Genomic DNA, 26,288 nt, shown 5'->3' on the forward strand with positions numbered 1-26,288 from the left:
TGATGTGTCAACATAGATTAATCCTTAGTAAAAATTATACTATTTATGTGAGTGATGCTGGTAATGATGGAGGCTATGCATGTGTGTAGGCAGGGGTATTGGGAAATATCTGTACCTTCCTCTCAAATGTATAACCCTAAAATTGTTCTTATTATATTCCTCTTTGTTTATAGGCCTAAAATAAGTTAACAGAGGTAGACTGAAATGTCAGACACCCAACTGGCTCATTTCCTAGATTTCCTCCGATGGAATGGCACTTCCAGGGTCCAAGTGTCCAAATATCTTATTTTGCCAAATCAGGAGGGATTCCTCTGGTGGCCTCAGGTATTTCACAACTGCCCAGCTAATTAAAACACAGAGATCCCCTATTAATGTGTCTTCAAACTATCCAGTAATCTATGAGGAAAGAAAAGATTATGACATAATTAAAGGCTGAATTTAAAACTACTTCTTAGATTAGCTGAATTAGATGAATTTTTTTGATGGCCTGAAATAGGACAAAAAAACCCCACCTGAAAATGTCACTTTTCTGCTCTAAAATGAACAAAATCTACATCAAAATTTCTAGAACCATTTGAAATAAGGCAGTGTTTTCGTTCTCTCCCAATTTAAGTGACCAATCTAAAAAACAACTCTTGTATCTAACTCCAGTAAAGAATGCATTCAAGATTTTGTGTTATTTTAAGCTACATTATTTTGAGAAAGATCTTTATTTGCTTTGCACAAAAGTAAAAATTATATTCCACATTAACATAATATATATCATGATATATATTTCCTACGAAAATGTTTTGACACTCTTTTTAAACCCAACAACAAAAAACTGAGTTTTAGTGATTTTATTTTAGAGCTGTACATTTTCTCCAAAAGAGGACATTCCTAGTTTTTGCAAGAGGGGGGAGGGGAGGGATTAGGTACATAGGAAAAGAACGAGTCCATCTAAAAAGTTTTTCTCTTAGGAGAAACTTGGGATTCACTGCATTACTCTTATTTTCTTCTTTTTTCTCTTCTTTTCCAACACTTCCCCCACTCTCCTCTTCTTGGCTGCCACCAGGCCACTTCCTTTGGTTGGCTCCTCACTGACACGAGTTAAACCACGTTTCTTCGTGTTAGGTTTTGACTGCCTTGCTTCTTCCTGCACTGCATCACCCGATTTCTTTTTGCTGCCTTTGGGTTGTTCTTTACTTACTAAAACACAAGAGATAATGCATTTAAGATTGTTTATCCCCTTTCGGAAAAATCACAGGCTGACAATAAAGTGAAGTTATCTGATCTCCTTCACTTCAATAATTCAAAGGTAACAGATTATCCATTTTTAAAAAATGAACAATTTCATTTACCAGCAGAAGGCGCTGCAGTGGGAGGGAGGCTTTCTTTCGTGTCTGTCACACTGTCTAGCCACACTCCAAGGCATGTCAGCCTGGCGTTAGTATTTACTTCACAAAGTAAAGATGGGGGAACTTTCTGAAACAAGCAAGAAAAATTTGTAACATAGGGGAATTTTAAATAATTACTTTTCTTTTTCCATAATCAACTCCTTAACTTAAAACATTGTATTTTCTTGGATAATAAAATATGCTGTTTAGAAGAAATCTATTATCTGGATTCATGACTGGCTTGACTATGCATTCCCAGAGGCAACTGTGACAACTCAGAAACTGTAAGTTCACCGAGGAACGGGCCAGGACCATCTCTTGTTCATTTCTAGGTTTTAACAAATAACTCTGTACCAAGTAGGCACTTAACAGACCATATTCACAGAACCAAGACTGTCTCTGAGAGGGAGACCATTGAAGGGAATTTAATTTTCCAAGTATCTGATTCAAAACTACTATTGGGCCCTAGCTGGTTTGGCTCAGTGGATAGAGCATCAGCCTGTGGACTGAAGGGTCTCAGGTTCAATTCTGGTCAAGGGCACATGCCTGGCTGTAGATTTGATCCCCAGTGAGGGACGTGCAGGAGGCAGCCGATCAATGATTCTCTCTCATCATTGATGTTTCTATCTCTTTCTCTCTCTCTCTCCCTTCCTTTCTGAAATTATATATATATATATGTAAAACTACTATTGGTTCCATCATTAATCAGGAATTCCCCCTCCCCCCCCACCACCCAGTAACAGCAGTATTTTATCTAATGAAATTTTACAAAGAAAAATCAATATACAAAAAAGAAGAAAGCACACTTCTTTGAAAAAGCAGGAGTTCTGGGATCCTGCCAGCTCAGACTCACCAGTGCCCTCCCCGAGGCAGCTCTGTGGAACCCTAACTTTAAAACCATGAATATCACCCATGCCTGGAAGAGATTTAGAAAGCTTAAAGAACTCTATGACCCTTAAGGAAAAATTCTCTCTCATTTAACTCCAGGCACACGGACAGTAAGACTTGCATTAAAGTGCATGTATAGTGTGCTGCGGCACGGACCTTATCCTGTGCAAGCCTCCACATTTTGATGAAACCATCACTTGATGCCGTAACAATAACATGATGCTCCGGAATTTCAAAACTGAACATGTCTTTTACCCTAGAATAGAAACATTAACACCATAAATGATCCTTTCTTCAAATAGTGCGAACCTATATAATAAAGAGGTAATATGCAAATTGACCATCACTCCAACACACAAGATGGCCGCCCCCATGTGGTCAAAGATGGCTGTCCCCATGTGGACACAAGATGGCCGGCAGAGGAGGGCAGTTGGGGGGGAATCAGGACTGCAGGGGAGGGCAGTTGCGGGGGGATCAGGCCTGCAGGGGAGGGCAGTTGGGGGGAACCAGGCCTAAAGGGGAGGGCAGTTGGGGGGGAACCAGGCTGGCAGGCGAGGGCAGTTAGGGGGGACCAGGCCGGCAGGGGAGGGCAGTTGGGGGCGACCAGGCTGGCAAGGGAGGGCAGTTAGGGGTGACCGGGCGAGCAGGGGAGGGCAGTTGGAGGCAATCAGGCCTGCAGGGGAGGACAGTTAGGGGTGACCAGGGCAGCAGGGGAGGGCAGTTGGGGGGAGACCAGGCCTGCAGGGGAGTGCAGTTAGGGGTCCAGGCCGGCAGGGGAGGGCAGTTGGGGCAATTGGGCCAGCAGGGGAGGGCAGTTAGGCATCGATCAGGCTGGCAGGGGAGCGGTTAGGGGGTGATCAGGCTGGCAGGCAGAAGCAGTTAGGGGCAATCAGGCAGGCAGAGGCGAGTGGTTGGGAGCCAGCAGTCCTGGATTGTGAGGTATGTGCAACTGCCTGGGATCGGGCCTAAACAGACAGTCGCACATCCCTCGAGGGGTCCCAGATTGGAGAGGGTGCAGGCTGGGCTGAGGAACAACACCCATCCGTGCACGAATTTCGTGCACTGGGCCTCTAGTACTGTTATAAGCTTCTACACACACAGGCTCTTGATTTTTCAAGAACTGTACTTTACTTCCCATGAGTCGGTGAGTCATTTTTCAGGGTCTAAATTCTAAGAAAAAACTGATGGTTAATTATATCTTTAAAAGTTGAAAAAAGAACTTTAATCAGGTTATCACAAAGGAGATAAAAATATTAAAGCCCCTCTCCTCAAGAAACTACAGGTTCAGTACAAAGAGAAAAGTAAGACAAAAAGATGAATCAAAACTTCCTCCTGTATATCCATTCCTGTCATTCCAGTGCCACCATCCCTCATCTAATTTGCCAAAACAGCCGAAACCGGTTTGGCTCAGTGGATAGAGCGTCGGACTGAGGGGTCCCGGGTTCGATTCCGGTCAAGGGCATGTACCTTGGTTGCGGGCACATCCCAGTAGAGGGTGTGCAGGAGGCAGCTGATCGATGTTTCTCTCTCATCGATGTTTCTAGCTCTCTATCCCTCTCCCTTCCTCTCTGTAAAATATCAATAAAATATATTAAAAAAAATAATAATTTGCCAAAACAGGAGGGATTCCTCTGGTGGCCTCAGGTATTTCACAACTGCCCAGCTAATTAAAACATAGAAATCCCCTATTAATTAAAGGTACTATCTTTTTTTCCTGAATTATGAAGTAGCCTAGTTGGCCTCTCTGCTTTCATTTTTGCCACCTAACAATTTTTTTTAAAACGTATTTTTATTGATTTCAGGGAGGAACCAAGATGGTGACATAGGTAAACACCTGAACTTGCTGCCTCGCACAACCACTTTAAAATTACAACTAAAAGACAAAACAGACATAATCCAGAACCACAGGAAGGCTGGCTAAGTGGAAATTCTACAACTAGAAGGGAAGAGAAAAGCACACTGAGACTCACAGGAGGTGCGGAAGTAAAGTCCAGAGGTACGGAGACGCGCGCGCAGAGAGGGCTGGCAACTGAGTACGCGGCTGGCTTTTTCAATCTGCAGGGAGACACAAGCTCCCGACTGCTCTGAACTCCAGTTCCGGATGAGACCCTGGAGACCCAGACTCATACGGGGAGAAACTGGACTGTCTGGCAGCAGGCGGAACTCGAGGGTGACTTTCTCTCAGAGGTGCTTGCAGCAATTACCACGGGACACTGAGACCCAGGGTCCTCTTAGGGCAAGGCTGACGGTCAGCCATTGCTGTTTGCTCTGCCCTGAGACTCCGCCCCATCCAAGCTGTGCGCAGAGGCTTTTGCATATGAATGGCCTGTTCCTTTGAAATCTAAACTTACCTAACAAAATGTAGCTGAGTCAGAGAGACCCAGAACATCCAAAAGAAGGCCCAAGGCCCCACAGCAGCTTGCATTGCTTCACAGCTGGGCCTCATCTGGCCACCTCCAAAACCCAAACAAAGAAGAGGAATCTGCAGATCTCTCTGTACCTCCTGCTGGGTGGCCTTAGGCAGAGGCTAAATTAGCACCTCCTTAGAGATCCAAGAGCTTGTGTACCCAGGGGTCAGAGTAGGACCATCCAGATTACAACTCCTCAGATCCATAAGGGACACACTCAGGGGGCAGACTCAGTGAGCACCAAAGCCCCACTGAAGCAAGTCTTGCCCCATAAGGGTGTCTCCAGCACAGAAGTTCTCCCATCGCAGACACAGCTGATCCTCACAGCCAATTGGCCTGGAGGTCAATTCCTCCCAGTGATACCAACAACAATCAAGGCTTAACTACAAGACTGTGCACACAGCCCACAAAGGGGTGCACCAAGAGTGTCCACCTCAGGTAACTGGGGAGTCTGAGCCACTGGGCCCTACAGGACACCTAGCACACAAAGCCACTCTATCAACTCAGGGAAGCAGCCAAAATGCGGAGACAAAGATCACAAATGAAAGAAATGGAGGAAAGCAGCCGAAACCGGTTTGGCTCAGTGGATAGAGCGTCGGCCTGCGGACTGAAGGGTCCCGGGTTCGATTCCGGTCAAGGGCATGTACCTTGGTTGCGGGCACATCCCCAGTGGGAGGTGTGCAGGAGGCAGCTGATCGATGTTTCTCTCTCATCGATGTTTCTGGCTCTCTATCCCTCTCCCTTCCTCTCTGTAAAATATCAATAAAATATATTTTAAAAAAAAAAAAAAAAAAAAAAGAAATGGAGGAAAGCAAACGACTGGATATAGAGTTCAAAACCATGGTTATAAGGTTTTTCAAGAATTTTCTAGAAAAGGCTGAAAAATTTAGTGAGACCCTCGAGGATATGAAAAAGGACCAACTAGAAATTAAGCATACACTGACTGAAATAAAAAATAATATACAGAGACCCAACAGCAGACTAGAGGATTGCAAGAATCAAGTCAAAGATTTGAAATACAAAGAAGCAAAAAACACCCAACCGGAAAAGCAAAAAGAAAAAAGAATCCAAAAATATGAAGATAGTGTAAGGAGCCTCTGGTACAACTTCAAGCGTACCAACATCCGAATTATGGGGGTGCCAGAAGAAGAGAGAGAGCAAGATACTGAAAACCTATTTGAAGAAATAATGACAGAAAACTTCCCCCACCCAGTGAAAGAAATAGACTTACAAGTTCAGGCAGCGCAGAGAACCCCAAACAAAAGGAATCCAAAGAGGACCACACCAAGACACATCATAATTCAAATGCCAAGAACAAAGGACAAAGAGAGAATATTAAAAGCAGCAAGAGAAAAACAGTTACCTACAAGGGAGCACCCATACGACTGTCAGCTGATTTCTAACAGAAACTATGCAGGCCAGACGGGAGTGGCAAGAAATATTCAAAGTGATGAATAGCAAGAACCTACAACCAAGATTACTTTACCCAGAAAAGCTATCATTCAGAATTGAAGGGCAGATAAAGAGCTTCATAGATAAGAAAAAGCTAAAGGAGTTCATCACCTCCAAACCAGTATTATATGAAATGCTGAAAGGTATTCTTTAAGAAGAGGAAGAAGAAGAAAAAGGTAAAAAAACAAATACATATCTATCAACAAGTGAATCTAAAAATCAAGTGAATAAAAAATCTGACGAAGAGATACCTATGGATGAGGACAGTGGTCGGGGGGTGGTAAGGGCATGGGGTGGGTTGGGAACCGGGTGGAGGGGAGCTATGGGGGGAAAAAAGAGGAACAACTGTAATAATCTGAACAATAAAGAAAGAAAACAAACAAACCAAAAAAACCCACATATTTTTATTGATTTCAGAGAAGAAGGGAGAGGGAGACAGAAACATCAATGATGCAAATCACTGATCGGCTGCCTCCTACATGCCCCCCACAGGGGACCAAGCCCACAACCCAGGCATGTGCCGACCGGGAATCAAACCATGACCTGGCTCATAGGTCAATGCTCAACCACTGAGCAACACTGGCCAGGTCCCCCTAACAATTTTTAAAAATGAAATCAAATCATGTTACTCCCAGGCTTAAAATTCTACAAAGCTAAGATCTGCATTAAAATAACACAGGAAAGGAGGAAATTGTTGGGGATATTTAGGAAGCAAGACTGACAACTGCTGAAGCTGGGTGGTCAGTCTATAGGGGCTGCTTCCTTAAACTGGTTTATCTGCCTTTAAATTTTTCCATAATAAGAAATAAACACAACAAAATCTAAAAGGCATTTAATATAAAATTCAAAATCTTCCCAACGTCCTCCAATGCCGTGTACCATTTGTCTCACTCTGATCTAATAACACGGGCCTTCTATCTGTTCCTGAACTACACCAGGCTCTTTCCCCACTCAACCACGGTGACAGCAGTTCTTTCCTGTTTTTAAAAACAGTTCCTGCCCTAGCCGGTTTGGCTCTGTGGATAGAGTGTCGACCTGCAGACTGAAGGGTTCAGGATTTGGTTCTGGTCAGAGGGACATGCCTGGGTTGTGGGCTGGATCCCCAGTGTGGGGTGTGCAGGAGGCAGGCGATCAACGATTCTCTCTCATCATTGATGTTTCTCTCTCTCTCTCCCTCTCCCTTCCTCTCTGAAGTCAATAAAAATATATTTAAAAAAACAGTTCCTTTTTCATCCCTAGGGTCCCACTCCCCCTTTCCTGATTATGTTAACTAGGCCTGTATAGTGATCACAGTATTCTGAGTACTATATTTACAAAGAGAGATCTCTTAAAACCTATTACTCTGAAAATAAGAACTAAGACTTACTTAAGATGTAGAACATGCAAATGAAGCATATTAAAGTATAACTCTTTACATTATCAGCTTTTTCAAAATTATAATGGGAAAAGCAGGGACAGAGTCAGATAGAACCGGGTTTGGATCCCACCTCCAGTAGCTAACAGTGAAAATATGGTTGATTTCAGGCCCCAAGAGTAATAGCAAAGTCACTTAACTATTTACTCTGAGACTCAGAGTCTACCCCTAGAAATACAGTGAGCAGTATGAGGTAAGAGACTGACACAAAACAGAAGTCTATAATGCCCAGTATTTCTTCTGAAGGAAAAACAACTGGGGTATAAAGAGGGAAGATGTGGACAAGGGGAATAAAGTACAAAGGTAAGAGTGGTCAGGGGCAAAGCTCAAGATTGTTTAATTACTTTTCCCTGTTCAAATATGGTTGATTTCAGGCACCAAGACTAATTAAATTATTGAAAAAATATCTTGTGAGAGTGACTAGTCCTGATGTCAATTGTTAGGTCTGATCAAATAATAGAATCAATACCCCTCCCCTGGGACTTCACAATGGACATTCCACTTGCTAAGACCATTCTCTCTCCCCTCCGGAGTTTCCCAGAATCCACACCTGGACAGAGAATTCTCTGCCCAGAAAAAGCCCGCCTAGGGTCCTTTAAAACCCTCTGACTCACCCACCGTCTTTGGGGGCTGGCGCCATTTTGGGGCTCAGCCCATGCGCTAATAAATTTATAATCCCTTACCACTTTGGCCTCGTGTGTCCCTCCTTCGGCGACCCTAGCCACAATTTCACCACTTTTGCATTTACTAAGGCCACGAAGACACTTCCATCATTCTCTCAGACTCTGGATGTCATATATATATATATACACACACATACACACAGATACATATATCTCTGCAATTGTTCATAAAACATATATGCTGCTTTATGAAACTACTGCATATAGTATTTGTTGAGGCTGTACACATACACACAATAAATTGGTTAAAAAAAATACCTGTTTTCATGAGCTTTAAATTCACAGAGGCACATTAACGAATTAGTGTCAAAAAACCTTACAACTTCTTCATCTCCAGCCACTGCAAGGACAGACTCCTAAGAGAGAGAAAAAGAATAATATCCAGAATATCAAACAATTCAGACCATCACATACATACTGAACGTCCACCACTGATTTCTGATTACTTACTGAAAGAAACGTAACAGAAGATACTCTCTTTTCGTTTGTGATGGTGCCACTAACAGCTGCTGTGTCAAGGTGATAGATGTCTATTTTATTCAGTATGACAACTACATATTTCTCTCCTCTTGGGGACCATTCTACGATGTGAGCATCTATAAGTTAAAAAACAAAACCTTTTCATTTCATAAGTAAAAAATAAAATGATCAGAGTAATAATAAAAGTAGCAAATATTTATAATGCACATTTTCACATCCATTATGCTGCTGAACACTCACAACTAACTTATGATACATATTTTGAGGGTTCAAATTTAGACAATGAACTCAGTTCAAAGAATCATTAAAGGTTAGAGAGCTGGTAGGTGGCAGAGCCACAGGAATCTCAATCTAAAATGAAGAAAGCAGCCCTAGCCGGTTTGGATAGAGCAATTGGCCTGCGGACTGAAGGGTCCTGGGTTCGATTCCAGTCAAGGGCACATGCCCAGGTTTCGGGCAAATAACCCAAAGCATTTGCTCTCAGAGGTAACCACCATCAAGCAGGCAAAGACTAATGTGTGTGTGTATTCACATTCCACATTCCAAACAAAAATACTCACTCTGTTTTATATTTTTTATGAACGCCGATCTTCCTTCCACAAGATTCCATGTTCTGTAAAACAAGAAGCTCACTTATGGCATGATCACTAACTTTTACTAAATATAAAGGTAAGCATAATGAAGACTTACTCAAATGACAATTTACTAAATATGTGGCTATTCAGAAGAATAGCCATCTTTCCTATAGCAAAGGGGTATTCCTACATCCCTTTAATATAGTTTCAAAAGGTTTCACCTCCTAAAACATTTCTTTTCAGGACCACGCTCTTTACTTCAGCCTACAATGACTGAAAGGTAATGTATATGTTTGAACACAGAGCTTGTCACTTTTCCCTCCCATTATGAAAAGGTTCCCTAGCTTTCAACCTTTCCTTATATCACAATATTTTTTGGGTTCCTGTTGTACTTGGAGATCAAAGACCACAACTAAGTAGAGATGCTCTTGGGCATTAATGACTTACCTTAATGTCTTATCTGTCCCCACAGAGAGGGCCAACTTGCCAGATGGGTGAATAGAAAGAAAGGTCACATGTCCTCTAAAAGGAAACCAACAGTTAGCCCCCAACTTGACTGGCACCTGGAGACCACCAACCAGAAAGGGCAGGACTCACTTGTGTGCCTTAATCGACTTCAGGCACTCCCATTTCTTTGCATCCCAGACACAAATGAGTCCGTCTTCTGCCCCACTAATTAAGTGCCTGTTGCCGTAGAATTTTAGGCAAGTTATTGTGCCTGTGGAAAAACAAAATAGGCAAAATTAATATTCAAAATTAATATTTTGAATGCAAATCCACTTCTGGTTTGAAGGCCGTATTGTGGTAAGTAAAACATCCAATGTAAGTATTACTGAATTAAACCATAATGACTTGTGGAAAAATTAATTTTTTTAATATAATAGTTTCAAGCCTATGCAAATATTTCCAGCAGAGTTTTTCTAGTTTTAGATATACTAGTAGATTTGAACTGACCAGTTCACTTTTTTGCTTTACATTCCCATAATCATAAATTTAGAACATAGCTGGTAAGAATGTTTGAGGAGTCAAACAAAATTAACCAGCTAACAGCTAACCTGGGGGAACAAGCTGAGATATACTAATACAGCATATGACTTCTAGTTGCTAAACTGTCAGCTACCCAATCATCCACAATCCTATTATCATTGCAGAGTTGTTTCTGAACTGACTTCTGTACAGTTCTCATTCACTATGATAAGAACTTAATGGCCCTAACCAGTTTGGCTCAGTGGATAGAGCAGCCGTGGGCAAACTACGGCCTGTGGGCCGGATCCGGCCCGTTCGGCTGTTCTATCCGGCCCGCGGAGGGTTCTCTTGCTCTCCCCTCCGCTCCTTTACTTTGAATTTATATTAGTTCACACAAACACTCCATCCATGCTTTTGTTCCGGCCCTCTGGTCCAGTTTAAGAACCCATTGTGGCCCTCGAGTCAAAAAGTTTGCCCACCCCTGGGATAGAGCATCGGCCTGTGGACTGAGGAGTCCCAGGTTCAATTCTGGTCAAGGGCATGTACCTTGGTTGCGGGCACATCCCCAGTAGGAGGCAGCTGATCGATGTTTCTCTCCCATCAATGTTTCTAACTTTCTATCCCTCTCCCTTCCTCTCTGTAAAAAATCAATAAAATATATTTAAAAAAAAAAAAAAAAGAACTTAAATGTTACACTCCTCCACTATGCCCTCTATATCCTCCCATAGTTTAAATATCAAAAGGCTGAAGGAGGTGAATTGATAGAATAATCCAACATTCCTCTAGCAGCTAGAGTCTAGCTCCTCAAAGCAGTTCAGGCCATTATACATTTACCCTCAAGTAAAATTCCCTATCCTTTGAAGCTTGTGTCAGCCAGCTTAACTTCCCTATAGCTCAGGGGTCAGCAGCCCAAATCTGGCCGGAAGAGTTTGAGTAAATGCAGTTTTACTGGAATACAGCCTTACTTATTCTGCTATAAGACACCTACGGCTGCTTTGGCACTACAACGGCAGAGGTGAGTAATTGTAACAAATACCATATGGCCACAAGCCTAAATATTTACTGCTTTGTCATTTATGGAATGAGAATGTGAACCCCTGGGCCACTATTGTTCATCTGCACATTTCTTGGTCAATCCTGCACGTTGCCCTAAGATAGAAAGTGCCAAAAGTCTCTGAGGAATAATTCTGTACCACCACCCCACCTTCCTGCACTAAGACTACATGGGCTCACACACCACCTTCTCAAAGTGGGAGGCTTTAGCTATCTTTGCCAGTGTTTTCCTGTTTCTCTATTATCCTATTTCTTACTCTGGATATTTTGCTTTCCCACATCTTCTACTCCTTCTGCTCCCTGGTAAAGAACTTATCTATTATCAACTGGGAGCAAACCAGAATTCATATGAGGAAAATAGGAAACTAGGGGCCCTACTTCATTCACCTAAGGAAGTCCTTTTCTTATTGTTGAACACCTGTACCGATGGTTTGGACAGACGAGTTTTGTTTAAATTACTTCTTCCAAGCTTAGAAAGAGAGAAGCCTTCCTTATATAACCTGGCTTTATAAGACAGAGAAGTAGATGGGGCCAGATCCTGGTGGTCCTTGAGAGGAGGAGGTTATGGATTGAATGGGAGGGAGGAGTGATCTCGGTTTGAGGAAAGTGCTGGCAGTTGGGATATGAAAGAGGTGCTGACTAAGAACAAGCAAAAGGACTGATGAGAGCCGCCCAGTTGAATTCTGAGGCTGTGATTTGGTAACATCACTGCAGTAAGCTACAGGCATTTCTGTAGAGCAAGGCAAGTTATTTGGTTTGTGCAATGGAAGGACTAAGTTACAGGGGAATTGATTTTGGTGAAAGGATAGTTTAGGTTTTCAGCTTAGGGAAAATGGGCTGTTAAGGGTCTGCAGATCTCTGAACTAAGAAAGCAGGCAGAGTGTGAGTGATGGAAGGCATGAAAGGGCTGGGAAGATGTGAGTTGCGGTCTGAGAATAGTCTTAGAGTTCAAGAGTTCTGATGTGGAGCAGCTCTAGGTGGCAGCAGTGTTCAGGGGCTCAAAGCCTAGCTTCTACTGAAAAGACACTTGTCAAAGTAGCTAAGGCCTACCTAATTTAAGACAGAAATTGATCTCTCCAAATTTATTACTAGATTCCAATGCTTTGGTGGAACTTCTAAAATATATGAAGACAGGATAGGAAAAGGGTACCTATCTTAATTGCAGGAAACCAACTTCCTTGGCTGAGTTTCCTTAAACTAAGTACATATCAACTGATTCTATTAATTTGAATTCTTCTTTTCCATTCCCTTTTCTTGAATACATGTTGAACCCATCATTCCTTGTCTTCTGGGAAAATGCAATGAAAATAGAATATACACTGAGTGGCCAGATTATTATGATCTCTGAACACATAATGATCTGGCCACTCAGTGTATATCCTATATAATAAAAGGCTAATATGCAAATTGTCCCCTTGACCAGGAGTTCGATCAGCAGGCAGGCCGGCCAACCACCTATGTCCCCTCCCCCTGGCCAGGCTGGCCGACCCCACCCATGCACGAATTCATGCACTGGGCCTTTAAAATATATATATATATATATATATATATATATATATATATATATATATATATATATATATATGTGTGTATACACTGAGTGGCCAAATTATTATGCGTTCAGAGATCATAATAATCTGGCCACTCAGTGCAATGTTCAATACTGAGAAAAAAAATAACCTGTTCAGTCTTTCTATTGCTTGATCTTGCCACTATCCTGAGCAATTGCACCATCTGTGTGGAAAACCCAACCATGACTTCTTCAAGTTTAGTGACCTTTGCCTTCTCTGTATTTTAGTCTCTCACACCCACAGCCTGAACACTGCTGCCACCTAGAGCTGCTCCACATCAGAACTCTTGAACTCTAAGACTATTCTCAGACCGCAACTCACATCTTCCCAGCCCTTTCATGCCTTCCATCACTCACACTCTGCCTGCTTTCTTAGTTCAGAGATCTGCAGACCTTTAACAACCCATTTTCCCTAAGCTGAAAACCTAAACTATCCTTTCACCAAAATCAATTCCCCTGTAACTTAGTCCTTCCATTGCACAAACCAAATAACTTGCCTTGCTCTACAGAAATGCCTGTAGCTTACTGCAGTGATGTTACCAAATCACAGCCTCAGAATTCAACTGGGCGGCTCTCATCAGTCCTTTTGCTTGTTCTTAGTCAGCACCTCTTTCATATCCCAACTGCCAGCACTTTCCTCAAACCGAGATCACTCCTCCCTCCCATTCAATCCATAACCTCCTCCTCTCAAGGACCACCAGGATCTGGCCACATCTACTTCTCCAGCCACCCCAACCTTCACTTTATCCTTCTTTTAATACTGACCTGCTTGCAGTTTCCCATGCACACTAGTGATTAAAAACGTGGGCTCTAGAACAAGGTTCAACTTCTAGTTCCACTGTATTGTGACCTTGGGCAAGTCATGTAACATGTTTGAACCAAGGTTTTCTCCTCTATAAACTGAAAATAGGGCTGTACCTTGGAGGCACACTGCTGGGTGCATGCTACCCCTTCAGTAAAGTTAGCTATCTACATGATGCTGCTACTTGTGCTCCTCAATGCTGCCTGCTCTGCAGGAATGCCTCTTTCTTTGCAAACTCCACCTGGCTAACAACTGAGATTTCTCTTTTAAGGAGTTTTCAGTGGAAATTCATTTCCTCCTTCCCTTCACTCCCCTCTCCCCCACCAGAAATGAGCTAACCGCTTCCCTTCTGTCTCTCAATACAGACTGTGAACAACTTAAGGACAAAGAACCACTTTTTTTTCATTTCTGTATTTCCTAGCACAGAATCTGTTTAATGAATTGCGCAACTAAAAAACTGTAAAGTAATAATACCTCAACATTATTATCTTGAAGGATATAATTTCTTACCATTGTGATGCACTAGAGCCCCATGGTCTATCTTCTTTTTCATGTCATAAATATGAATTGTTTCATCTTTGCTCCCAGTGACTACGAAACGACTATTTGAGGCCACTGCTGACAAAGAGGCCGTGTGGGCATGGTGCGTGAAATCAGCCACAGGAGTCCATTTCTGCTGAAGAGTAAAACATGCATACAATCAAGCAATGTCACAATCTCATCATAGTTCTCTAGAAACAGATAAGTGGTTCCACATTCCTTGAAAACTACCAACAGCTCTTACAAATGGAGAAAAAACTATGCAATGATATGTAGATTAAAACAAAGAACCTGATAATTGAATAAGGAAGATAAAATAAGAAGATAGGACTGTAATGATGAGTATCATGATTCCAAAACAGTTATGAAGAGTGTACTACAGGAACTTTAAGTTCCCAGCTAAATCCTTAACTCGTTATTAAATTTACATATATTTAAATAAATACTGCTCATTCATTCAAATGTTCAATTTTGAATTTATTCACTCAAAAACTAAGTGACTACTATGTGCCTGGCATCATTTTAGACAGTTGATATATAGCAGTGAACACAAGAAATGAAAGTCCTTTTTCTAATGGAGCTGCCATTCCTGTGGGAGAAACAAACTAATAAAATGTTGCACAGAGATAACTATAATCACAAGTCCTATAAAGAAAAAATAAAAAAGATTAATAGTATGTTTCCATTAGTACTAAAATAAGCCCTAGAGATTGACCAATGATGAGATTTCAAGAACTCTACACTTAAATACATCCACACACACTTCTCAAATTAAAGAAGACTCATCAAGAAGTATTACTAAAACAAACCAAGGAAGGGAAAAAAAAACCCCACCAAATTTCTTTGAATATATTTATAATGTGTTATTGCAAATTAAATCTTAAGTAACTACAGCGATAGTCCTTCCATCAATAAAAAACCAGGGAGCCTCTTTTGAGTAAGGACACACATTCCTGGGGAGGCTACTGTGGCCATAAATAAAAGAATAACCTTTGCCAGTCGTATTACAGAAGAAATGTTATTGTCTGTCTAGGTGTGGAAGCAGTATGGGTAATGGTTAAGAGCTTCAAGTATCAGAGACAGCTGGGGATTTAAGTCCCAGGCTACTGTGTGACCTTGAGCAAGTCACTTAATCATCTCAATGTCAGGTTCCTCATCTGGAACATGGGTATACTCTATCTGCCTCAGAGGATTGCTGTGAGCCTCAGAAGATTGTCTGGAACATGGTAAGCAATATTATTACAAAGAGAACACAATCAGTAGCACCATCTTTAAATATTCAAACATTTCGCCTCTCAGCCAAAGACAGATTAATAACCAGAATAGAAAACAAAGTAAACAAAAGCAATTAGTCGAGTCACATACTTCGAATTTTCTGGTTAATTCAAGACTGACACTTTGACTTCTCCATTAAGAAGTACTCAATGATTACCAATACATCTCCTAGGGCAGCGGTCGGCAAACTGTGGCTCGCGAGCCACATGCAGCTCTTTGGCCCCTTGAGTGTGGCTCTTCCACAAAATACCATGGCCTGGGCGAGTCTATTTTGAAGAAGTGGTATTACAAGAAGTTTAAGTTTAAAAAATTTGGCTCTCAAAAGAAATTTCAATCATTGTACTGTTGATATTTCGCTCTGTTGACTAATGAGTTTGCCGACCACTGTCCTAGGGCAAAGGAAACTAAGGAGAAAATAAACAAGTGCACTACATCAAAATAAAGAGCTTCTGCACAGCAAAAGACACCGTCAACAAAATGAAAGGGGAGCCCACTGTATAGGAGAACATAATTGACAAGGATACACCTGATAAAGGATTAATATCCAAAATGTATATGGAACTCATACAATTTAACAAAAGGAAGACCAACAATCCAATTAAAAAAATGGGCAAAGGACCTAAATAGACACTTCTCCAAAGTGGACATACAGATTGGAGAGACATGAAAAAAGGTTCAAAGTCACTGATCATCAGAGATGGAAATTAAAATGACAATGAGGTATCACCTCACACTTGTCAGAATGGCTACCATCATCAAATCAACAAATGACAAGTGCTGGTGAGGGTGTGGAGAAAAAGGAACCCTAGTGCACTGCTGGTGGGTATATAGAATGGTGCAGCCATTATGGAAAACAGTATGGAGTTTCCTCAAAAAATTAAGTATGGAACTGCCATTTGACCCAGTGACCCCACTTCTAGAACTATATCCTCAAAAATGAGAAACACCAATCAGAAAGAATGTATGCACTCCTATGTTCACAGCAGCACAATTTACAACAGCTAAGATTTGGAAACAACCAAAGTGCCCGTCAGTAGACGAGTGGATGAAAAAGCTGTGGTACATTTACACCCTGGAATACTATGCAGCAGTATAAAAGAAGGATCTCTTACCCTTTGAGACAGCATGGAGGGATCTGGAGAGTATTATGCTAAGCAAAATAAACCAGAGAAAGACAAATATCACATGATCTCACTCATATGTGGAACCTAATGAACAAAATAAACTGATGAACAAAATAGATTCAGAGACACAGAAGCATGGAACGGACTGTGGAATCTCAGAGGGAAAGCCGGTACAGGTGGGTGGGAAGAAATCAACCAAAGAACTTGTGTGTACTTAACCCATGGACATACCAGTAGACAATCGTGTGGTGAAGGCCTGGGATGGGAGGTGAGACAGGCTAGGAGAGGTCAATGGGCGGGGGGCGGTATAGGTAATACTTTCAACAGTAAAGATTAAAAAAAAAAACAAAACCCAACCACTCAATGAAACAGGTTTTGAAGAGATACTTAGGAGTGATTAGGGGGAAAAACAGTGCTGGACTAAAAGATCTTCTTTTTACTCCTGGGTATATCACAATTACCTGTTAGACTACAGGCAATTTACTTAACTTTTTATTCATACATCTAGTAAAATACTTATATTTTGTTGTAATTTCTCTCCATACATTTGTCTCCCAGTCCTGTCCCGCTTATGTCGGGAAGGTCTCTGGTGCAGGATCCATACCCTTGGCTTCTTTGCACCTTCACTGCAAGCAATGGCCCCACAGTAAAGATCCAATAATAATGAGTTAGTTTCATCCTGATCCAGCTCTAATATTATGTAAAACTCCAGGACAGAAATTCAATGAAAGAGGACACCTAAACTGGCTGTGAATTTATGAGAGCGACCCTTAAATCTATAATCTACGATTCATTTGCCCGTTTGCAGAAATGCCTGCTTTCTTTGTGTACCGTGGTAAAAAGAAATATCTACCAAACAGAGTCTCGTTTTATGAAATGCCTACTCCATGATTTTTAAAGCTAACCTATACTTAGGTCTCCTGAGTTTGATTCGTCAATTAATTCCTAAGAAATCAGACGGTGTGTTCACCTCTGGTTTTGTGTTTACCTAGGCCGTGCAGGAACCAAGACCTGACCTTCCCCCGCCCACACCTCTCGGGGTCCCTCGGCTTTTACCTGGTGGTCGCCGCTCGCCTTGGGCTCCGGGTGTACAGAGAATCCAAAAAGGACCTGCTCGTAACAACCAGCGACCAGCTCCATTCAGTAGGACATGTGCCTCTTCTGCAATCTGCGAGCCGCGTACGGGGAGGAGCCTAAAGTGCATGCAGGAGGAGGGGGTCCTTCCTTCCGCTGTCGGCGCGCAAATAGACGTCAAGACCGCAGGGCTGCCAAAGCGCCTGCATCCGTGAAACGGTTTCAGCGCTCGAAGATCACGCGAGACATACAAGCGAAGAATAAGGAAGAACGCCACATGAAGATTTTCTTATTGCTCTGAGGAAAAAATTGGGATAAGCAGGCATATTCTAGGAAGCTGTGTAGTAGGCCGTCCTAGGGGAGTGGGCGGGACATCCTTGGCGGAAGCCCCTTATTTCCGGGACGTCTAAGGAAGGGGCTGGCCAGCTTCCGACCTGGGCGGGACTTCTGGCAATAAGGTGATGTTAGTCTGTGACGCTTCTCTGCTGCGCCCTGTGACAGACGGGGTGGTAGGTTTCCTTTTTGTGCTGGAAGCACTGGAATGAGCCTTTTTTCCCCTCACATTTTCTCACAGTAGGGCAAAGAGGAGGTGGGATTTGGGGTTCGCGGTTAACAGCAGGCGGGAGAGTCTGAGGCCAGAAAATTAGCTCCCCGCCTTCCGGCCAGGTAACCCGCCCTGCACACCTTTCCTACCCGGGGACTGCAGTTGGCCAGCTTTGTGGCAAATCTTGGGGAGGGAGCAGAACGCTTGGCCTGAAAGTGTGAAAACAGACTACTTGAGGAAGAAAGGCGCAGCCATCCTTGATGAGCGTTCCAGAAGTAAAATCTCAAAGTTCCACCACCTCCGCAGGTTAGGTGCAAAGCCAAACATTAGTAAAAGGAAGATGACCTTCATTTACATTTGAAATTTTCATGAGGTTTGGAGTTTCAGGGATGTGTTAGAAATTACATCTTTGCACCAACTTCCAATAGAGTAAACCTTGGAGTGTAACTCGTCTCATAAACGTCATAGCACCTGGATTTGACCAGCAGGAGGTAGATGTCGATTCTTCAAACCCCATTTAGTGCTACTTCTGTAGCACACCCTTCTGTTTCCAAGGACATGCTCTCTGGTGTTCTGAGTTGTCCGTACATATTTGTATTTAACTTGGGTTTGTTTTCATGGGTGTTTGGTTTGTAGAAATGCCTTCACTTGGGCTGCTTTGGTTGTCATTGTAGCGCAAGGAGCCTTGTCTTCTGTGCACTTGAGCGACTCCCCATGTAAACAGACCGCAGGTACTGAAAAATGCTGTAAATTAATTCTCAGTCTCTGGGAAACCAGCGTAGTCATTCACTGTTTTGTAGTAACTTCTTTGCTTTGAGCTAGTTACTTTTTATGTTACAAAAAGCCAGAATTTATTTTACTATTTCAGTTATTTCCTATTTACTGTTTCTTGACTGTTACTTCCCAAGAACCACTAAGGTCAGAGGAGTGTAAATTGCTTGAATGTGTGTCCCCTGGGCATGGGACAAAGAAGGAATAAGCAGGATCCTGGCCAGATAGCTCAGTTGGTTAGAGCATCCTACCTATAGGCCAAGGTTGTGGTTCGATCCCCAGTTAGGGCACATACAAGAATCAACCAAAGAATGCATAAATAAGTGGAACAACAAATTAATGTTTCTCTCTCTCACTCCCTTCCTCTCTTTAAAATATCAGTAGGTAAAAATTTAAAAAGGGAAAGAACGAGTAAGTAGGACATTACTTTGAAGTCTCATATTTTATCTTAAAAAATCTGTCTTTTTGCATTTTACTCCATGACATATCTGTTTATTTTAATGTGAAAGTAGTATTCTCTCATCCAAAAAGAAAAAAAAAATGTTTGAATAAAACTGTTTGAAAATTCTGTGCTTTGTATAGCCTGTTGCTTCTGGAATGCCCCTGGTGCCCTGCCTCATTACCCCAGGGAAATCTCAACTGCTGTTTAAGAATTAGTACTCACTGCCCTGGCCGGTTGGGCTCAGTGGGTAGAGCTTCAGCCTGTGGACTGGAGGGTCTCTGGTTTGATTCTGGTCAAGGACCCATGCCCATGTTGTGGGCTCGATCCCCAGTAGGGGGCACGCAGGATGCAGCCAATTAATGTTTCTTATCATTTATGTTTCTATCTCCCTTCCTCTCTGAAATCAATAAAAATATATTTTAAAAAGAATTAGTATCTATTTAATATTTTTAAAAATTAATTTTAGCCATGGCTGGTGTGACTCAGTTGGTTGAGTGTCAGCCCATGCACCAAAAGGTTGCTGGTTTGATTCCTGGTTGGGGCACATACGCAGGTTGTGGCTTTGGTCCCTTGTTGGGGTGCCTACAGGAGTCAACCGATAGATGTTTCTCACTTCAGTGTTTCTCTCTAAAAAATCAATTAAAATATTTTTTAAATGTATTTTAACATCACAATAACAGGATAATTGCTATATTCAGCATCTATTACCAGATTGTCACACTTTTACCTGCTTAAGTATTTGACACATTTATTTTATTTTTTTAGGAACTTGAAGAAAGTCCATATTTATTTACTTATTTTTTAATTTATCTTTATTGTTGAAAGTATTATAGATGTCCCCCTTCCCAGGCCTTCACCCCACTGTTGTCTCTGTCCATGGGTTATGCATATCTACACCAATAAAAGAGAAACATGCAAATTGACTGTCCCTCTGCTATGCCCACCAGCCAATAAGGAGCGAGTATGCAAATTAACCCAACAAAGATGGTGGTGGCCACGGAGCTGCAGTGAACAGGAGGCTTGGGTTGCCCCTGGCGACGGAGGAAGCCAAGCTTCCCGCCCTCCCTGGCTGCCACTGAAGGAGTGGCTGGGGGCCTGGGTTGCCAGGGAGTGTGGCCAGCCTGAAAACGGCCCTCAGCCCCTTACCCAGGCTGGCCACGCCCCCATGGAGTAAGAGTCCCCACTGGGGGGCATGCCCAGCTTGCAAACAGCCATCAGTCCCTCAACCAGGCTGGCCATGCACCCCATTGGGGACCCCCACCCTGAAGGGGGTGTGACCAGCCTGAAAACGGCCCTCAGCCCCTCACCCAGGTTGGTGAGGCACCCCAGCGGGGACCCCCCACCCTGAAGGGGATGTGGCCAGTCTGAAAATGGCCCTCAGCCCCTTACCCGGGCTGGCCCCCATGTAGTAAGAGTCCCCTCTGGGGGGTGTGGCCAGCCTGCAAACAGCCATCAGCCCCTCACCCAAGCTGGCCAGGCACCAGCGGGACCCCCCCGCACCCTGAAGGGGGTGTGGCCAGCCTGAAAACAGCCCTCAGCCCCTCACCCAGGCTGGCCATGCCCCCCCAGCGGGGACCCTCACCCCATGGGGGTGTGGGTGGCCTGCAAACCACCACAGGCCCCGCGTCCAGGCTGGCCAGGCACCCCAGTGGGAACCCCCACCCTGATCCGGGACACCCTTCAGGGCAAACCAGCTGGCCCCCACCCGTGCACCAGGCCTCTATCTATACTAATAAAAGGGTAATATGCTAATTAGACTGGGAGATCTTCCAGGAGACCTTCCGACGTTCTTCTGGACAAAGCCATGGTGGTGGGGCTGAGGTAGAGGCGGTTAGAAGCCAAGAGGGGATGGCAGTTGTGGGTGATCAGGCCAGTGGGGGGGGGGGCAGTTGGGAGTGAGCAGACCAGCAGGGGGGGCAGTTGGGGGTGATCATGCTGGCATGGAGGGCAGTTGGGCGTGATCAGGCTGGTGAGGGGGGGCATTTGAGGGCGAGCAGGCTGGCGGCGGGGGGCATTTGGGGGCAAGCAGGCTGGCAGGCAGAGTGGTTAGGGGCAATCAGGCAGGCAGGTGAGTGGTTAGGAGCCAGCAGTCCCAGATTGCTGGTTTAGGCCTGATCCCTGTAAACCGGCATCCTTTGAGGGGTCCCAGATTGGAGAGGGTGCAGGCGGGCTGAGGGACACCCCCCCCCTGGGCATGAATTTTGTGCACCAGGCCACTAATATGCATGTAAGTTCTTTAGTTGATCTCTTCCCTCGCCCTTCCCCCCTCTCCCTCTGAAGATCCTCAGTCTGTTGCATGATTCCATGTCTCTGGACCTATTTTGTTAGTTTATTTTGTTCATTAGATGCCACATTTGAGTGAGATCACATGGTACTTGTCTTTCTCTGACTGATTTATTTCACTTAGTATAATACTCTCTTGGTCTCTCCATGCTTTCTCAAAGGGTAAGAGATCCTTCTTTTTTACAGCTGCATAGTATTTCATCACATAAATGTATCATAGGTGTGTTTTTTTTTAATCCATTTTATGCTCTTGCCTCCTTTATCAAATACTAATTGAGCATAATGGCTTGGGCCAATTTCTGGGTTCTCTGTTCTGCTGACACATTTTAGAGAAGAACCTTGTAACTTGAAAAAGTATTTTGCTTCAATCCTTTAGAATATAGTTGGTTCTAGAATGAAAACCGTAGTGTAAGCAACATAAACATAACTCAAAGTGGTTTACTTTTTTTTTTTTTTTTTTTTACTGTTAGAAATTAGTGGAACCAATTAGAGAGCTCGGATGATCTTAGCATCTAGTTCAGATGTTAATACTAGGGAGTTCATAGATTGGTTTGGAGGTTTTGAATTCCTGAAATTATATGCAAAATTGTGTATGTACATTTTTGGAGGAGAGCATTGATAAAATTTTGTTACATTTTTTAAAAGATTAGGGCCTAATTGAGGTTATAATACATTAATGGAGTCTAAGGTCATAAATGCTGAAATAGGTCCAGAAAAGGAACTCTTCAAACCACACAGCTAAGTAACAGTAGACCTAGTGCTGCTGCTGCTTTTTCTGTTTCCTTGGGCTTGGGCATTCTCTTTAACAGAAGAACAGTGGTTTTTCACTGTCTAAAGCAAGGGGTGGGGAACATTTTTTCTGCCAAGGGCCATTTGGATATTTATAACATCATTCGAGGGCCATACAAAGTTATCAACTTAAAAATTGGCTGGTTATATTTGGTCAAACATTTCATTAACTCACCCCTAATGCCTTGGCAGGGCTAGACCAAATGATTACTGGCCAGATGTTCCCCACCCCTGGTCTAAAGAAAAACTACAAAATTATATACCTGTTCAACTGGATTCAAATGGAACATACTTCTTGCAAAACCTCCTGTTCTCTTTCCCAAACACAGGATGTAAGAAGCCATTTAATCTCATTCTTGTAAAAACTACAGTTGCTAAGAAACAACCAACTGTTCAGAGTTAATTAACACTAAAACAGGATTTTTAGTTTTGCTTTCAAATTAAGTTGAAAACTTTTTACATTTAAGCAATGCTTCTATTTATTCATTCTTTCAATAGATATTTATTGAGTGCCTTGCTTTGTTTTGCTAAAGAAAAAACAGCCAGTTTTTCTTTTGGGGGTGCTAGGGGTAGTGACAAAGTGGATATACTGGGCTAAAAGATGGAGACAGTGGAGAAAAATCAGCCCTGTTAGAAATATCATGTGTCTAATATTCCTGACCAATTATCCTCCTTTCTCAGTGTAACAGGTAGCAAGTCTGTTAAATTTTAGGACTACAGCGGTTGCATGTACTTGTATTCCCAGAAGACTTTGGTTTTTGCACATAAAGCTGAGGGAAGCTGAGAGAGTGGGCTCTTTCACCTGGACACTGGCCAATAGTCTATCCTGATATAAATTTGCTTCACCTGCTTCATGGGACTAATCCAAGTGAAATATGAGAAGCTTGGACCTGAGGCTTTTAGAACAAGCATGTCAAACTCACAGCCAGCAGGCCACATGCCTAAAAAGTAAAACAATATTTGTGGCCTGGCTGGTGTGGTTCAGTGGTTGAGATCACTATTTGATTCCTGGTCAGGGCACATGCCCCGGTTGTGGGCTTGATGTTTCTCTCTCTCTCTCCCTCTCCCTTCCTCTCTCTCTGAAATCAATAATTATATATATATGTGTGTGTGTGTGTGTGTGTGTGTGTATTTTAAGAGGGCCTAATTGAAGTTATAATACATTAATGGAGTCTAAGGTCATAAATGCTGAAATAGGTCCAGAAAAGGAACTCTTCCTTGTCACTGTCATCAACAAAACCCTTGAATGTCTATCTTCATCTCTGGAGCCTTGCTCAAGGTGCTTTGTGTGTCACTCCTGCCATTTTCCCAGGTGGGTTTTTTTAAAAAAATATATTTTATTGATTTTTTACGGAGAGGAAGGGAGAGGGATAGAGAGTAAGAAACATCAATAAGAGAGAAACATCTATCAGCTGCACCCTGCACCCTCCCCACTGGGGATGTGCCCGCAACTAAGGCACATGCCCTTGACCGGAATCGAACCTGGGACCCTTGAGTCCGCAGGCCGACGCTCTATCCACTGAGCCAAACCAGTCAGGGCTTCCCAGGTGGTTTTAACATGCTACATTGGCCTTTCCCATCCTTACAGTGTTCAACTCCCAAACTCCTTCACAGCTACAGTGGTCTTTCTTACCCTCATAGCCAAAATTCTGATTTTCTTTTTACTAAAAAAAAAAAAAAAAAAAAAGTCCCAAAATAGAGGGGAAAAAAACCCGGTATTAAAGTTTTTACAAAAAGAAAATCCCTAACTGATGTTTTATTTGATGTCTAAGCTGTTGTAGTTATTAAGAATTGTGTTTAACTTCATATAACTTAAAACAATAGTGGCTTAAACAAGACATTTATTTCTTAAAAGAAATCTGGAGGTAGGCCAATCTAGTGCTGGTATAGCGGGTCAGTCCGTAGTCATTGGGACCCAAACCTGTTCTTTATTTCCAATCCTGTATTTGTGTGACTTATTCCTTGATATCATCCCATAGGCCAAGATAGGTGCCCAGTTATTTTGGCTCCAGCCTATCATATCTGTAATCTCAGCATTAGGTTTGGGGAAAGGGTGGAGGACCAGGAGGCCTTCCAGCTAAGCAAGCTCCCTTTGTCTACACAGCTTTCCTCAATCCCCTTATAATAGTTCTTATTTACATCTTATTAGCCAGCCTTTGGTCACCTGGCCACATCTCCCTGCAAGGGGAAAGCCAGGAAATGTAGTCTTTTAGGGAGGCCTGTTGCTTTCCCCAGATTAAATCAGGGTTCTTTTATTAAGGAAGAAAATGAAAGGAATCAATATTGAGTGGCACTTTGCAATGTGTGCCACAGCAGCTAATCAATGATCTCTCCCTTGAAGACATGGGAAATCCACTAGTATAAGTTCCACTATATCACCAGTGCCAATCATCCATCTGCCTTGTAGGGACAGTAAATAATGGGTGAAAGATTTAATTTAATCATGATTGTTATTTTTCTCATTACAGGCACATATAGACAGATACATATAGAATACATCAAGCACTTGAATAGTGGAATAGTTCATTAATAGTGGAATATTAATTAATAAGCTTGTTAGTTATTAAAAAGCTTCAGGGAAATTGCCAAACCCTGTTTCTTTTTTAAATAGTAATTATAGTTAATGTTTATTGAGAGCATAGTATGTGTTTTGTTTTGTTTTTAATCCTCACCCGAGGGCATCAGAGAACATGCTTAGAGAGAGGAAGGGAAAGAGGGAGAGAGAGAGAGGAGCAGGGGAGGGAGGGGGAGGGAGAGAAGAGAGAAAGGAAGAAAGAAAGAGAGAAAAACATATCAGTTGCCCCGACCTGGGGATCAAACCTGCAACCCATGTATGTGCCCTGACCTGGAATCAAACCAGCAACCTTTCCATGCACAGGACAATGCTCAACCAAGTGAGCCACTCCCACTGGGCCCTAACTGTTCCTTCTTAGACTCACAAGTTATCTTCTTAAATTTTGACACTTTGTGTAGCCTTGCTACTTAAAGTACACGGAGCTGGCTAGAAAGGGCAGAATCTGAGGCTCCACTCCAAATCTATTGAATCAGAACCTACATTTTAAACAACATGCCCAGGTAGTGCGAATGTGCATTAAAATTTTGGGAGCTTTATTATGCTTTAAAAAAATACACTGAACCACAGATTTCCCTGCACTTGAATTTTTTTTTTTCTGCACTCGAATTAAGGTAGGGTGTGTGTGTGTGTGTGTGTTGCACTCGAATTAAGCTGTGTGTGTGTGTGTGTGTGTGTGTGTGTGTGTGTTGCACTCGAATTAAGGTAGGGGTGTGTGTGTGTGTGTGTGTGTGTGTGTGTGTGTGTGTGTTGCACTCGAATTAAGGTAGGGGTGTGTGTGTGTGTGTGTGTGTGTGTGTGTGTGTGTGTGTGATGTACCAGTGCTTCCCACCAGCTGGTTGGGATGATTTCAACCTGCAGGAAAAATGTCCACTAGGTGCTGGTTCTATTTGCAGATAACTGAGAAGAGAACATCAAATTGTACTTGTCTTAAAAGTTTTAATTAATAAAAGTGACTCTTACATAGGAGGTGGGGTGGAGACTAGAGGGTCCGATGCAGTTGCCCAACACACACTCCCTCTCTGTCGCCCAGGACAACTTCCCCAGGCCTGACAGTTGGGAGAGGGGCTGGAGGCTCTCAAAGCCAGCTGAATAGTTGCTGCAGGGCCTTCAGGTGACTCCCATGCCTTAACCCCGTTGTCTTGAAAATCAAGCAGTTAATTGCCAGGCAGGGATTAAGGCAGTTGTGAGAGCTGTTTGTCCGGTT

At 42.8% G+C, this 26,288-nt stretch overlaps 1 protein-coding gene across 3 annotated transcripts; it reads right to left on the reverse strand.

The window, feature by feature from the left end:
* Positions 1-683: 683 nt before the first annotated feature.
* On the reverse strand, positions 684-18,048 carry PAK1IP1 (PAK1 interacting protein 1). 3 transcript variants are annotated; one of them, XM_080654215.1, is made up of 11 exons: positions 17,663-17,783; positions 16,595-16,632; positions 14,178-14,340; positions 9,874-9,994; positions 9,724-9,798; positions 9,262-9,314; positions 8,672-8,817; positions 8,480-8,577; positions 2,421-2,520; positions 1,341-1,464; positions 684-1,188 (listed from the first exon to the last, which is right to left on the reverse strand). In XM_080654215.1, exons 2-11 carry the CDS (start codon positions 16,607-16,609, stop codon positions 974-976), a joined length of 1,110 nt encoding a protein of 369 aa, XP_080510341.1. In that variant the 5' UTR covers positions 16,610-16,632; positions 17,663-17,783; the 3' UTR covers positions 684-973. The 3 variants fall into 3 exon arrangements, with proteins under 3 accessions (XP_080510341.1, XP_080510340.1, XP_080510339.1); XM_080654214.1 differs by lacking the exon at positions 16,595-16,632 and having other exon boundaries at positions 17,663-18,048; XM_080654213.1 differs by lacking the exon at positions 16,595-16,632 and having other exon boundaries at positions 14,178-14,343; positions 17,663-18,026.
* Positions 18,049-26,288: the final 8,240 nt, after the last annotated feature.

This window comes from Plecotus auritus (genome assembly GCF_963455305.1).
Source record: "Plecotus auritus genome assembly, chromosome: 2".
Taxonomy (NCBI): domain Eukaryota; kingdom Metazoa; phylum Chordata; class Mammalia; order Chiroptera; family Vespertilionidae; genus Plecotus; species Plecotus auritus.

Excerpts from the sequence above, each read along its gene's own strand:
- PAK1IP1 (XM_080654213.1), bottom strand. The coding sequence starts at position 17,746 with ATGGAGCTGGTCGCTGGTTGTTACGAGCAGGTCCTTTTTGGATTCTCT. Across the intron at positions 14,344-17,662 it reads AGGCGAGCGGCGACCACCAG|CAGAAATGGACTCCTGTGGC; the intron begins GTAAAAGCCGAG and ends TTTACTCTTCAG. Across the intron at positions 9,995-14,177 it reads GGCTCTAGTGCATCACAATG|GCACAATAACTTGCCTAAAA; the intron begins GTAAGAAATTAT and ends GTTTTTCCACAG.